We start from the raw sequence: 13,531 nt of genomic DNA, 5'->3' as shown, positions 1-13,531 counted from the left end.
GGCTCAGGACCATCGCAGGCACTGACGGGGTGAGCAGGTGCTTTCCAGGGTGTCTCCAGGATCCCGGCTCTGCCTCTTTAGGAATCAAGCCAGCTGTATGCTCTTGGAGAAGTCCCTATACTTCCTTTTCTTCATTTCCTAAGGCATGACATTCACGACCCTGCTATCCCCACCACCTGAAGCTAATCCGAGCACTGCAGTAGTCAGCATGTTAGGACAGGACTCCGAGTGTCCACAACACAGCCCATGAGCACAGAAAACTGCAGTGCTCTGAGAAAATCAAGGTCACAGAGGAAAGCTTTTCTGGAACCAGGAGTGAAAATTTCCATGCAGTTCTGTCTTTCATGTGGGCACTGGCTGTCTTGTCTTTATAGAAATAAATGCCTGCTGAGAATCGTGCACCTTCTATGGGACAGTGAAACCCAGGGGGAGACTGGATCTTAGAAGGACTGACTACTCTTCGAAGGGAGCAGGCATTCTTGTGTCTAAATGCAGCTGTTACTTCTGAACTCCGGCTTCTAGGTTTTTCCTTCCCTTGAAACTACTCGGTATATCTGAAGCATCACCCTTTTTTCTTTTCTTTTTTTCCCCCTTCCAAGGTTCTTTTCCTCCTCTGATGTTTTCAGATGTTTAGACTTCAGTTTTTCAGGCTTTGAAAAAAAAATCTGTCCTTATGCATTTGAGGTTGCCATTGGACTCCCAGTTTGCCCAGAGATTCCCAAAAATAGCTCCAGAAGCTGTTCTTATTCTGAGGACAGGTTTTTTATTCAGCAGATCCATTGATTGGGGATATGTTGCTATTTTTCGGGGCAAAGCAGTGTGATTTTCCTTACTGGCAGATGTCAGTGGGGGTAGGCTGCTATTTATCATTATGAAATCAATAGCTGTTTGGTGCCAGAGGCCCCCAGGCTCTGGTGAGAAATAATTCACCTTAGTTGTCACCTAAGCTATGGTGGACTGATGTAGCAAGTAGAGAATTAACTATGTTTTCATGTACATTATTACTCTTCACCATGCATGTGTTTTTGTAGCAACCTGAAATGAATGCATCCTACAGGCATTTCGAATGTGTCCTATTCGATATTTGGAAATTAATTTTTTTAGGATGATGTCATTTCTCCTGATGGTGTTACTTCGGCATGTATTTTTATAGAGTTAAAAAAAGAGCTCTCCATAAAACTCTCTTGACAAAAGAGGGAAAAAATTACCACATTTGAGGGAATATATCAAGTTAAGTGTGAAGGCATGACTACTCCTTTAATGTATTCATACCTACAAATTAAATTACTAAGGTTTTTTTGGTACAATAATGTCCTTTAGCCCCTTCAGTTTTTCTGGCGTGAAAAAGAATTAACTGACCGCCTGTCCACATTGATGTATAAAGAGAAACATCTCCAGTGTTTGAGTGCTAATTATTTTATTGGATTTATGTAGGAAAAAAGGCCCAACAGCCCAGAGTATATACTGCTATTTGCCAATAAGAAATAGACAAGACCTAATTCCAAAGCCAGCTCTTAGCCTCATTCCTGCCAGGGCTACATCGCATAGGATTTCTGTAAGTGAGTGTTACTTCTTAAGATTTTATTTTGTTTATTTACTTTTTGGCTGCACCATGCGGCATTTGGGATCTTAGTTCTCCAGCCAGAAATTGAACCTGTGCCCCCTGCACAGAGTCTTAACCACCAGACCACCAGGAAAATCCCAAACTTATTACTTTCGTTATTATGATTTTAGCCACATTCCCTCGTGTCTAATTTCTGTCTTATAGTCCGTATTAAACGAGACTAGTCAAGTATCTGATCAGCATGTATAACTCATTGTTCGCTCTTGAAAACGGCTTCTTCTGTGGTCTGTGATTACAGTTTTTGAGACAGAGTCTTGATCGCCCCTTAGAGGGTTTTTGAGTCAGCAGTGGATTAGATTCTGTTTCCATTAATACTGAGTTTTATTAGAAGCATCAAGAGAAACTTTTCCTCAGTGTTACGGAAAACAACAACCTTCAGTGGCCAAGTTTGTTCATGCACCAGGCTCTGTGCCAACTGTTTACACGTATTAACCATTTTAACTCCATGACAAACAGATGGAGGAGGACCCATATAGCCACTTTATAGATTAGCAAATTGAGGCTTGGAGAGCATGCATTCTTTGCTCAAGGGCCCATATCTGTAGGGGAAAACCTGGAATTAAATCTTGGTTTCTCGGATCCCAGGGGAAGTCAGTGTTTTTAACCACCATACTGCAGAGCTCAGTTGAATGCTTTTTATGTTTTAAGGCAATACGATTCCAGAGATTGGGCTCAGCCGTGTGACGCACACCCATGTAGCTAATAAGCAGTACCTTTTTCATGCCGTGTATCCGTGTCTCTCTCTCCCCCTCACCTCTTTGAATGTAGTGTCATTACTCCATGAAGAAGTCTGCTTCCTTTCTTGGGATTGGTACTGAGAATGTGTGCTTTGTGGAGACAGATGGAAGGTAACGGGGACAGGATCCAGAAGCCTGGCCGGGGCGGTGGCGGGGGGATCGATACCATTTACAAAGCTGTCCCACGTCTGTTCACTGCTGAGTGTGACTGTGTCACAAATCTGTTCTCTCAGAGGTAAGATGATACCTGAGGAGCTGGAGAAGCGCGTGCAGGAGGCCAAGAAAGAGGTGCGTGGGCAAGGAGAGGGAGGGAGGGGAAACGTGCACGTGTCTGGGCATGAAGGAGAGGATGCGGGGCAGCGGCCAGGCGCCTGTCTGTGTGTCGGGGAGAGAAGAGGTCCTCTTAGGGTGGACGGAGGGAGCTCATCTACAGAGGTGCTGTGTCTGGTGCTTGCTCTGCGTGTTCTGTGGAGCTTCTCGAATGTGCTCATTCCCAGGGGGCTGGAGCCTATTGAAACACTGATGTCACTCTGTACCAGGTCCTTGCCTAGAATAAGCTTCACAACCTTGTTCTGGCCTCTCTTGCTGCTGTATAACTCCTGACGCTGAGGATGCTTCAGGCCAAACCAGTTACCTCCAGGCTGCATTCAGGGTAGTTTCTGACTTCTTGAACAAACGATCCTCCTGAAATGTTTCCATGTGAAGCCCATCCGTAACCATCACCCCCGTTGGGTCTGAGCCTAGTATTTCTGCTCTGGCAGACTGTCCTCTCTTCCTTGGCTTCCTAGAATGTTTGAAAGCTGGCCTGCCCATTGCTGGGGGAGGCAAGGCATGGCCCTGGTGACCTGCTGTACTGCAGCAAAGCCTGGCCCCGATATCTGCTTTATTTTTAAGCCTGACATCAACCATCTTTCTTCTTGGGCCAAATGACTGATGGATTAGGTACAGCCATTTCCATGCATCCTTCCCATCCCCTGGAAGCCCCACAGCCAGCGAAGCTTCAGACCCTTCTCCCATCTCTTTCCAATAGGCAGCCACTGCGTCAGGTGTGTTCGGATTTTGAGCTTTGATAGAAGTTTCTCTGTCCTCAGAGGGCTTCATACTGAGGGGTGGGTTCTTTTATTTTTATTTTTAAAATTTTAACATTATATTTCTGTTTTTCTGTTCTTGTACTCTTTATAATTTTTTAACTTCTCCAGAATTCACCTTATCTGGAGCATGCTCGAGCACTGTATTTGGTTTGAAATTCTCTATGTAAACATTCTGCTTTTATTGCAGATGTACTGGCTTCTGGTGTGTGTCCTTAGATTTATATTTTTAAAACATTCCATTGACAAATGGATTTGATAGTTGTCTTGTGGTAGAGGTTATCCGATTTCTTTATCCTCTTGAGTAAAATTCTACATTGAAACCTGTTCTTTCTGCTGTGGACTACAGATGTCACCTTTAGTTTTATCTATTTTTAAAAAATCTAATTGTATCTTTTTCTATGGAAGCTCCTATCAAAAGGAACTTATGTTGTTAATGCTTGTTGGCAGGGAATATTGACTCCGCTCTTTGTATGGTTCATATGATTCCTTCCTTCCATCCTTCCTTCACCCTTCCCTTTCTTTCTTTCTTTCTCTTTTTTTCTTTCTTGAATTTTCAAACTTTTCATTATGGAAAATTTTAAATATATATAAAACTAATATAATGAGATTACACATACAGGTCATGCAAATTTCACCATCATTAACTTCTGCTCCCATTCCCTCCCACTGGATCATTCTGAAGCATATCCTATACATTATGATATTTAATCTACAAATAATTCAGTATATCTGTAAAAGATACTTTCTCTTTTAAAAAAAAAAAAAAAAAAAAAACCCACAACACACTTATAAGAAAGAATAAGCTCTTAACATTATCCAGTATTCACTCATTAGATTTTCTCCCATTGTCTTTTATAAAAACTAGCTGGTGGTCTGAATAAGGATTCCTATAAAGCCCACGTGTTGCATTTGGTTGATTTATCACATAAATGCTTTCCCACCCACAGCCTTCTTTTCCTTTATCCCCCCTGCAAGTGATCCACTGGAGGAACCAAGTCCTTTCTCCTGTAGCGTTTTCCAGATGGTAGATTTTGTCAATTCCGTTGATAATTTGACTTTAAGTGCTCCTATACCTCCCCATCTGTTTTCTATATTTTCTGTTTGGCTGTTAGATATTGAGACTTGGGGAGATTCAGGTTGGAATTTTTACCAAGAAGCCTTCATGGGTGGCATTTTGCCCTTTAGTCAGCAAACGTCTTGGGCCCCTTTGGGATAACATTATTAGTCCATCTATCACAGAACTGCATCAGCCTCTCACCTCGTGGACCTCGCTGCCATTTGTCCTCATTGTCTGGACCCACTATTTCACTAGTGATGTCCTAGCTAATCGTCTCATCCCTTCTTCATTTAGTGGCAGGCCTACTATTATAAACAGTTTTGCTCCTTCATCCCTATTTAGTTACCCTAAGGAACAGTTTGAACAAGCCAAGACAGGATCAATATTTTATTTTCCCGCTTATTTACCAATTTTCACAATAGTGAGTGAATTACCAAACATCCCGAAAGATAGCCAAACAGTTTTTTCTTTTTAAAGTATCATGAAGAACTCATCTTCTAACATACTGGATGGATTTTATTCCACAGCAGTCATCATTATTTTCATTGTTCAAATTTCTGTTTGTTTTGACAACTAAAGTCCATGAAAGGGGCATATCTGAAGCTGAAAACTTGAAACGGGAAGTGTTTAAAAAGTAAGAATTGCTTTAGGCACATTTGAAAGAAGGGCAACAGGGTTAGAGTTGGTCTGTCTCGGTCTCCTTTCATCAGTTGAAACTTGAGCTTGGATTCACTGAGGACCGATCTTGCATCCGTTCTGAGATCTTCATATCTCATGACTAGTTTCTTTTTCTCAGTTCTTCAGACCTAGTTTTTTTGTTGTTGTTGTTTTAAACTTTTAATTAGTGCTGTTACAGAGGTAGTAGATAGTACATCAACTCTGTTTTTCTTCTGGGATTCAATTCCCTGACCAACCACAATCAATTTTTTAATTGATTGAGCTGTGACCTTTACCCTGATGCCATTATAAAGATGGTGAAAGCCACAGAAGCAGCAGAGGTTCTAAAGTGCTTATTTTAAAAAAAGAAGACTAAGATGATCGCTGAATAAGTGGAGGTATTTTTGTGTATGAGCATTTGAAATGACAAACTTTGTTAGAGAATTCAGCTGATTGGCAACACACAATCAATATTATTTCCACTGAGTTTTCTCATTAATAGCATGAGATATGAGAAAGGGGAAAAACATCGAAGGTTAAATCCAGATTACAAAAGTTTAATTTCTGGGTCTTGTATTTGTAGCTAGATTGTTAAAAGGGTGAGGAAAACTCATTAATGGGCTATAATAGCTAGCACAGATATTTTTCACAATTGTCAGGATGTCATAGAGTTTATAAGGAAAGCCCCAGCATTAAAGACACCTTCAATGGTTTTAGTAAATTACTTTTTCTGTTGCTTTCAATGACTGATGTAAATTTGGTCACATTTCATTTAGGTCACAGGCATGATAAAGACATAATCCGTTGGTAGTTGATTACAGGACAGAAGCCCTGAAGCCCGTGGTTCCCAGGGGCTCTGTCAGCCACAGGCCCTGCTCCCAAGAGGCTCAGTGGGCTGGGTTCCACGGGTCACGGCCACCTCCCCACCCGGCAGGTGGATCCGCTGTGTACCATCACCATGATTCCTCTGCATTTCAGCCTGGAGATGGGGGTTAAGCATCCTTATTCTAGATGGCCTCCATCTAGAAGCCAGGAAGTCACATCTTTCTGTCAAAGGTCAGCTAAATTGGAATGAATCTGGTTCAAGCAGAACACCCCTGTTGTTAAATGGGACATAAAATATATTATAAGAACAAGTGTCTTTCAAGACAAAATTGAGGGGAAAAGGACTCATCCTAAAATGACTTTGACAAGTAAGCATCGTTGTCCCTGACTCCTGGTGCTCTGGATCAGGATTCTACTTTCGCTCCCCACCCCCATCTTTGTCTGCAGATTTTCCCCTCAAGGCACTTCCCCACAGAGAAGCACACCCCTGCCAGCACGTTGGGATGGCTCTGTCTGGAAATAGCCTCCTGTGCTCTCTTCTTCATGGCTGCCATAAAACCTCTCATGGGGCCAGGACGCCTGCTGGGCTCGCTTGGCGGGAGTTAGCATTCCTGTTCCCACATTCTTCCTTTCCTCCCGTTTCTCACGGTACCTGCTCCCTCTACAAGATGCAGCTGTGGGCTAGATGAGGAATTATCGTGGCAGAAAGACACAGGTCCTCTTCTCCAGCACATTCTAATAATTTTCTCTATCACGGCTGTCATTTGGGGAGTGCATCCCAGTGAGGTTACCGTATCCTCTCTGTCACCAGATTTGTCCCCAGCACATCCCTTGCCTTGTAGCTCCCAGGTGACCAGCAGACAGGCCTGGGAGGCCTGCCCCTGGGGCCGTGGTCTGTCTCCCAGGCCTGTTCCTTCTTGTTTTGGAGCTGCTAAGGGGGTCTCCCTGGGAGGGAATTAGGAATCACAGAGCAAGCCATTTTGCCATGGGAGTTCAACTTATTCACTTTCTTTCTTTTTTTAATTTATTTATTTACCTGGCAGCACCAAATCTTAGTTGCTAGCTTATTCACTTTCTATCTGGGAAAGCTAGAGAAGACTTAAGAAAGAAAATGAGTAGAGAGAATAAGAAGGCATGTGGAGTTGGGACAAAGGAGTCTATTATCATGGCATTTTCTGTTTTCTTAAGCTGTTTGTATGCCAGCCCACTCCAGTATTCTTGCCTGGAGAATCCCATGGACAGAGGAGCCTGGCCGGCTATGGTCCACAGGGTTGCAAAGAGTCAGACACAACTGAAGTGACTTATCATATCAGGCAGAGGCCATGTGATGGAAAAATGCAAACACACTCACTGAATGAATGTTTGTCTCCAAAGAAACCACATAAATGTCCAGATGTATAACTGTGCCATGGATTCTGTGGTGATGATGACGATCCTTGAACTCTGACGTGTGGGTGCTTCTCGCAGGGCGCAGCTCCGTTCCTTGTGTGTGCCACGTCTGGTACCACCGTGCTGGGGGCCTTCGATCCTCTGGATGAGATAGCGGACATCTGCGAGAGGCACGGCCTCTGGCTCCATGTAGACGTAAGTTCACCCCTGTGTGCCCGTCTGTTAAACTGTGTAACCTTTCTGCAGCTTTGGTGGGAAGTTTTTCATACTCTCAGGAGCTAGATATGAGCTCTCCAACTATTTGTATCTAAATGTACACATATTTCCAATTGGGACTTCCTAGGTGGCTCAGTGGTAAAGAATCCACCTGCCAATGCAGGAGACACAAGAGATGTGTGTCCTCCTGATCCCTGGGTCGGTAAGATCCCCCGGAGAAGGCAAATGGCAGCCCACCCCAGTATTCTTGCCTGAAAAAGTCCACGGAGAGAGGAGCCTGGTGGGCTGCAGTCTATAGGGATGCAAAGAGTCAGATACGACTGAGCCACTGAGCGCAAGCAAGAATATTTCCGATTAGGGAGATAAACATGTCATATCCTGTTAGGTAATAAGGAAGAAGCTACCCAAGACTCGATGGGTATTTTGTCTTAGTTTTCCAGGTTTCCTCTTATTTCCTCTTCTCTCCTGGATAATTTCCTTGGATCTACTGTCATTAAGACAGCACAGTATGGGGGACCCCTTCCACACTGTGGAGTCGAGAGGCTGATTTAGGATTCAAACCTGCCTCCTCTTCATTGTGACCCCAGCTCGTTGGGTTTTGGTTTCATTTGTAAAGAGGGAAATAAATGCCTGTTGTGGTCAGTAAAGGAAGGCAATGGCCCCCCACTCCAGTACTCTTGCCTGGAAAATCCCATGGACGGAGAAGCCCGGTAGGCTGCAGTCCACGGGGTCGCTAAGAGTCGGGCACAACTGAGCGACTTCACTTTCACTTTTCACTTTCATGCATTGGAGAAGGAAATGGCAACCCACTCCAGTGTTCTTGCCTGGAGAATCCCAGGGACGGGGGAGCCTGGTGGGCTGCCGTCTCTGGGGTCGCACGGAGTCGGACACGACTGAAAGCGACTTAGCAGCAGCAGCTCTAATGTTCTGTGATTCCAGTCAGTTGGAAAATGCCAAAAGCTGCAGAGGTGCACTGCATGCCGTAATTAAAACAGCTTTTATCTGGGTCTATCATAGATAGCTGTTGGAGAGTGACTGGGATAGTATATATTCTTTATAATTTTCTAACTTAAAGGGTTGGCCTTTTTGTGTGATTAGTTCTGTAGGTCCTGGGGTTGCTCATAATATAGTTTTCCTTAATTAAAAGTAACTTAAAATTCTACTTATTCAGGGTTAAAAAATTGAGTTTAGCTGGTTAAGAATGCTTGTTGAGCTTTCTGACTTTGTTTGTAGATGACACCAGCAGTTAATTAGTTTGATTCAACCTGGTAGAAAGAACCATTGAACCTGAAGATGAGACTTCAGGAAACTCTCCTCCAGTGAGTTCATACCTTCCTTATCAGACAACGAAAGGACAATATTTTTGACTCACTGAACATTCATCTGGGGCATACACCTACACCTAATTTTATAGTTTGGATGATTGAAAGTAAGGTTTCTATGATATAATATCAAAAGAACTTTTTAGCAACTCAAAGCTTTCATTGAATGTATACTACTATTTGGTAAAAGCAGCAGAAGTCATCTGAAGCTCTCTAGAGTTACAGGCTTGATTAGTATGCAAATGGCAATATGTCAGGTAAATTATTTGTGACTTCTTTCAATGAGATTTTAGGGTTTGTATCTGTTCACATTTCAACTTACATGTTACTGATTTTTATAGACTTAGAAGTATAATAATACATTATGTCCTGAAAGATAATATGAAGTGAGTACTTTTGTGACTGTGGAAATAGGGGCAAAATCAAATATATGAGCAGTTATACTTAAACATTCTACTCTCATAAAAGAAACATCAAATATGGATTATATAGTTTATGTAAAACAGAGTAACTACAGCACTTTCCAAATTGGGAATGATGTTAAGAGATTTATGGGGCTTAGAGAGAATTGTGATTGATAAGATGTGAATGAAAACCTCTCTAGATTTTTTAAAAATCAGAGGTTGAATTTTTTAAGAAAACCCTTTTATAAGGAAATATTTGAACCATGAAAATTGTTCTGTTTGCATGTTTGTAGTATTAGATTAAATTTGACAACTGTTTGTGTGACTTATTAAAGAAATTGGCTCTAACACTGAGACAATACTCACCCTCTAATATTACAGACATCATTCTGTTAATGAACATTTAAAAATTTTTATTTATTTTTTGGCTGTGCTGGGTCTCTGTTGCTACCCATGGGCTTTCTCTAGTTGTGGCAACTGGGGCTCCTCTTCATTGCTGTCTACAGGCTTCTCATTGCAATGGCTTCTCCTGTTGCAGAGCACAGGCTATAGGCACATGGGCTCAGTAGCTGGGGCGCACGGGCTTAGCTGCTCCACACCTGTGGGATCTTCCCAGACCAGAGACTGAACCCAAGTCCTCTGAAGTCTTAACCATTAGACCACCAGGGAAGTCCCATTGAACAAATTCTATGCAGGAACATGTAACTTTTCTTGAAGAAACTTTCTATACCAAGTTTATTAATTTGAAAGATAAAAAAATTAATAACATTACAGTGATAACTTTGGCCTGTTTGAAGTTTTCTAGAGGGTATTTTAAAGATCCTTTAAAATATTTAAAACTGGTATTTACTTGGGTTTCTTTTTAAAAATGAAATCAAGATTGCTTGTTCTGCATTTTCCTTAAAACCAAGTTGGCCAGCATGTATACTGTATCTTATTATTTTGAAAATATTTTTTTTACATCTTTAATATACTTAATTGGTATATTGATGTCATATTTTTTTCTTTCTCAGCAGCCCACAAAAAAATGGTTCCCTTACATCTGATAGTGTCCAAAATTTAGTTAATCACAATGCATTTTTAAACAACTGAATAAGAAAAACCTTAGTCGTGTTGAAAGTTTTGGCTGTGAGAGCCAGGGTTATTGCAGCCTCTGCCTGAGACCAGGATTTCAGGGTTAGTCCAGCTCTTCTCTGAAGCAGAGGCTGCGGCCACTGCAAATCCTCACGCTCCCAGCCACACTTCCTGTGGTGTCTCACCTGCGTTCCATCCCAAGTCCTCATCCTGGAGAAGATGGCTAACACTACACTGAAAATCCGGGGCTCTTAGGAGCTGCCGTCTTTCCATTCCACCCTGCCTCCACTTCCCTCTCAAGATTAGCCCTACAATTTAAGATTATTAACTAGTTACTTAAAGAGAAAAACAGAGGCAAACGGTCCCCGCGGGACCTAACTCAGAGGTCTATAGTGACATCCATTGGTTTGATGCTGTGGCGAGCTTTGGAATGAGGAAGTTACAGAGGGAAGCCAGTATAAGGAGGACGCTGGCATCGGGGTGTTGTGTTTCTCCTTAGTTCTTTTGAGGAATGTATTTGTGGCTGAGCTGTTTCTAACCCTGCCAATACTGTGCTGTGCTGAGTTGCTCAGCCATGTCCAACTCTTTGAGACACTATGGACTGTAGCCCGTCAAATTCCTCTGTCCATGGGGATTCTCCCGGCGAGAATACTGGAGTGGGTTGCCGTGCCCTCCTCCAGGAGATCTTCCCGATCCAGGGATCGAACTCAGGTCTCCCACATTGCAAGTGGATTCTTTACTGTCTGAGCCAGCAGGGAAGCCCCCAACCATGCCTAAGCACCCTGTAAACCAGTGAACTGATGCCTTGAAAGAGCTCCTGGGATTTTAAAACTGTAGCCCAGCTCACTAAGATGGGCAGAACATTGCTTCTTGAGGAGGAAGAAGAGGCAGAGGGCAGTGCAGCAGGCAGCAGGGAGGGCAGCTGTGTGAGTTGGGCAGAAAGGGTGAGGGTACTGGGTGTGGCTGAGTCTTCCTGATTAACCCTTCCCCTAGTTGCCACTGGTAGGTTCTCAAGAAGTTAAAGAATAAGAGAATTGAGAAAAGCAGGCAACTTAGAGTTTAGGGTGTATACAAGAAGTAAAAAGAACCTAAAATGTAAGTGATTTTCATGTTTGAGAGGGTCAAGTTCTTAAAACCCAGGCCTGGGGGGCCTCAATTAGCAGATTCAGATCAAGTTTTCCCAGAGCCTGAGGGCAGTTGCCTCCACAGCTCAGCCTGGGTCACACATGGTCCGTCATGAATGACGGTGGGAGACAAGGGCAGGGACAAGGGGGCTTGACTGACAATCCTGATCATCAGTCCCTTATCTGGGAATCTTGAGGATGTGCCTGTGTACCAGTTTTGGCCCACAAACCTTTGGCAACTTCTGGGGTCATTGGAGAGTCTAGTCCAGGCAAGCAGGGCTGGAATGTGAGGCAGTCGAGGTTCCTTAGGGTTCATTGGGCAGATAATTGTTTCAAGCAAAGAAGAGGAGAGCTGACAATAAGGAGAGGAAAGGAAATCCCAGAGTCAGTAAGCCTGGAGGGGAGGGAGGAAGAATCAGTGTGAGAAATAAGAACGTCAGCTTGGTACTTGAAAACTTAATGAGACATTCACTCCCAGGGTCATGTAAGAGCCCAACTCTGCAAGTGAGCCCCTCCTTGAAGGGTGCAGCCTGGGTGACTCTCTCTTCTGCCCCTGGCCAGCCCTGAACGGGAAGGCTGCTCTTGCAGCCACTCTTTGCTGTCCACCAGTGAGCTCAGCTTTTGCAATGCTCTGAGAACCTGGAGACCTCTCATTTCCTTCCTCCTCCACATCCATGGTGCACAGTCTTGCCGTTTCTTTCCATATGATATTGGGCTCTTTCTTAACTTTTGTTGGAGTTGTCAACATTGAAGGACCATTGTGTACTTTAGATTCTAAGATTTTAGAGCATGTGGACTGTGTCTTTTGTCCACAGGCAACTCAACAAGTTACTTACCAGTCTTTTTATAATGTGGGGATTTAATTCCTAAGCATCAGTGGAGACCCTTCTCTTGCAATGAGGTTCAGATCACCTGAGCACAGCTGGTGATCAAAATTTCCCAGAGTCCATTGGGAACTCAAACCAGGGCTCTGTGACACCCTAGAGGGGTGGGATGGGGTGGGAGGTGGGCGGGAGGTTCAAGAGGGAGGGAACATCTGAGTACCTATGGCTGATCCATGTTGATGTATGGTAGAAACCAATTATCCTTCAATTAAAAATAAATAATTTTTTAAAAATTCCTAGACTCCATATTGGTTGAAACTGACTTACAGTATCAAATGACAACTGGCTGGTGAACAAATACCACTGAAATAATGCAGTTTGGGTTGTATCACTGTCTCAACAGGCTTCTTGGGGTGGCTCAGCCTTGATGTCCAGGAAGCACCGCAGGCTCCTGCAGGGTATCCACAGGTAAGTGTTGTTTCCCAGGCCCGGTGCCTTTTCTTCAGGCAAGGGGATCTCTCTGGACTTTGCCCCCTTAGGTGACATTTTGATAATAGGCCCAAAACTAAGTAATTGTTTTGCTTTAGAAAAAAAAAAAAAAATCTCCAAACAACAAACTCCCCAAACCAGTCACACCAGGAGTCCTCTGGAGCGCTGACTTGGCCGTGAATACTGAATGCGCCTGCAGTGGGTCATAGCATTCTTCCCACCAGAAGAAGCTGAGTCTCCCCTCCTTACCCTGCTTTTTCCTCTGTTTAATGTAACAGAGCTGATTCTGTGGCGTGGAACCCACACAAAATGTTGATGGCTGGGATTCAGTGCTGCGCTTTCCTCGTCAAAGACAAATCTGTGAGTTTTCCTCTTGTGGCCTTTGGGCTTGGAGGGGGGTGGATTACCAGATTTGCATTTTTGCTTGTGTTTTGTGCCTGGGGCCAGAGGTAGATGACAGTCTTTGGTAAGTGTCGATGGCATCAAATGGAAAGATGAATGGGCCCAGATAAAAGATGGAGTACTTCAGCTCAGGTAACCTGTATTTGATTTAGGTGTTATATAATCTCATTAGTTATAGCTAAATGGTCTCCCTCACTCTCTTTGGGGTTGTATTTTAAAGCTCAGTTTTAAACATTGCCAAATTTTTTTTTTTCCCCTTGATTAAGTCCAGGATTTAAGTTATCTTGAAACTTCTC

The 13,531-nt window shown here is 43.3% G+C and overlaps 1 protein-coding gene across 3 annotated transcripts in view; it reads left to right on the top strand.

Annotated features, from left to right (window-relative positions):
* GADL1 (glutamate decarboxylase like 1) overlaps window positions 1-13,531 on the top strand; it is a 194,317-nt gene that overhangs the window by 55,090 nt on the left and 125,696 nt on the right. For all 3 annotated transcript variants that reach the window (XM_061395727.1, XM_061395728.1, XM_061395729.1), the window contains exons 7-11: window positions 2,393-2,472; window positions 2,595-2,649; window positions 7,459-7,575; window positions 12,748-12,812; window positions 13,112-13,193. In XM_061395727.1, coding sequence (XP_061251711.1) covers window positions 2,393-2,472; window positions 2,595-2,649; window positions 7,459-7,575; window positions 12,748-12,812; window positions 13,112-13,193 — 399 coding nt within the window. The remainder of the gene's footprint in view (window positions 1-2,392; window positions 2,473-2,594; window positions 2,650-7,458; window positions 7,576-12,747; window positions 12,813-13,111; window positions 13,194-13,531) is intronic.

This window comes from Bos javanicus, chromosome 22 (genome assembly GCF_032452875.1).
Source record: "Bos javanicus breed banteng chromosome 22, ARS-OSU_banteng_1.0, whole genome shotgun sequence".
NCBI lineage: Eukaryota > Metazoa > Chordata > Mammalia > Artiodactyla > Bovidae > Bos > Bos javanicus.
Note: the sequence above shows the minus strand (reverse complement) of the source record. Positions and strands in the feature narration are given on the sequence as shown.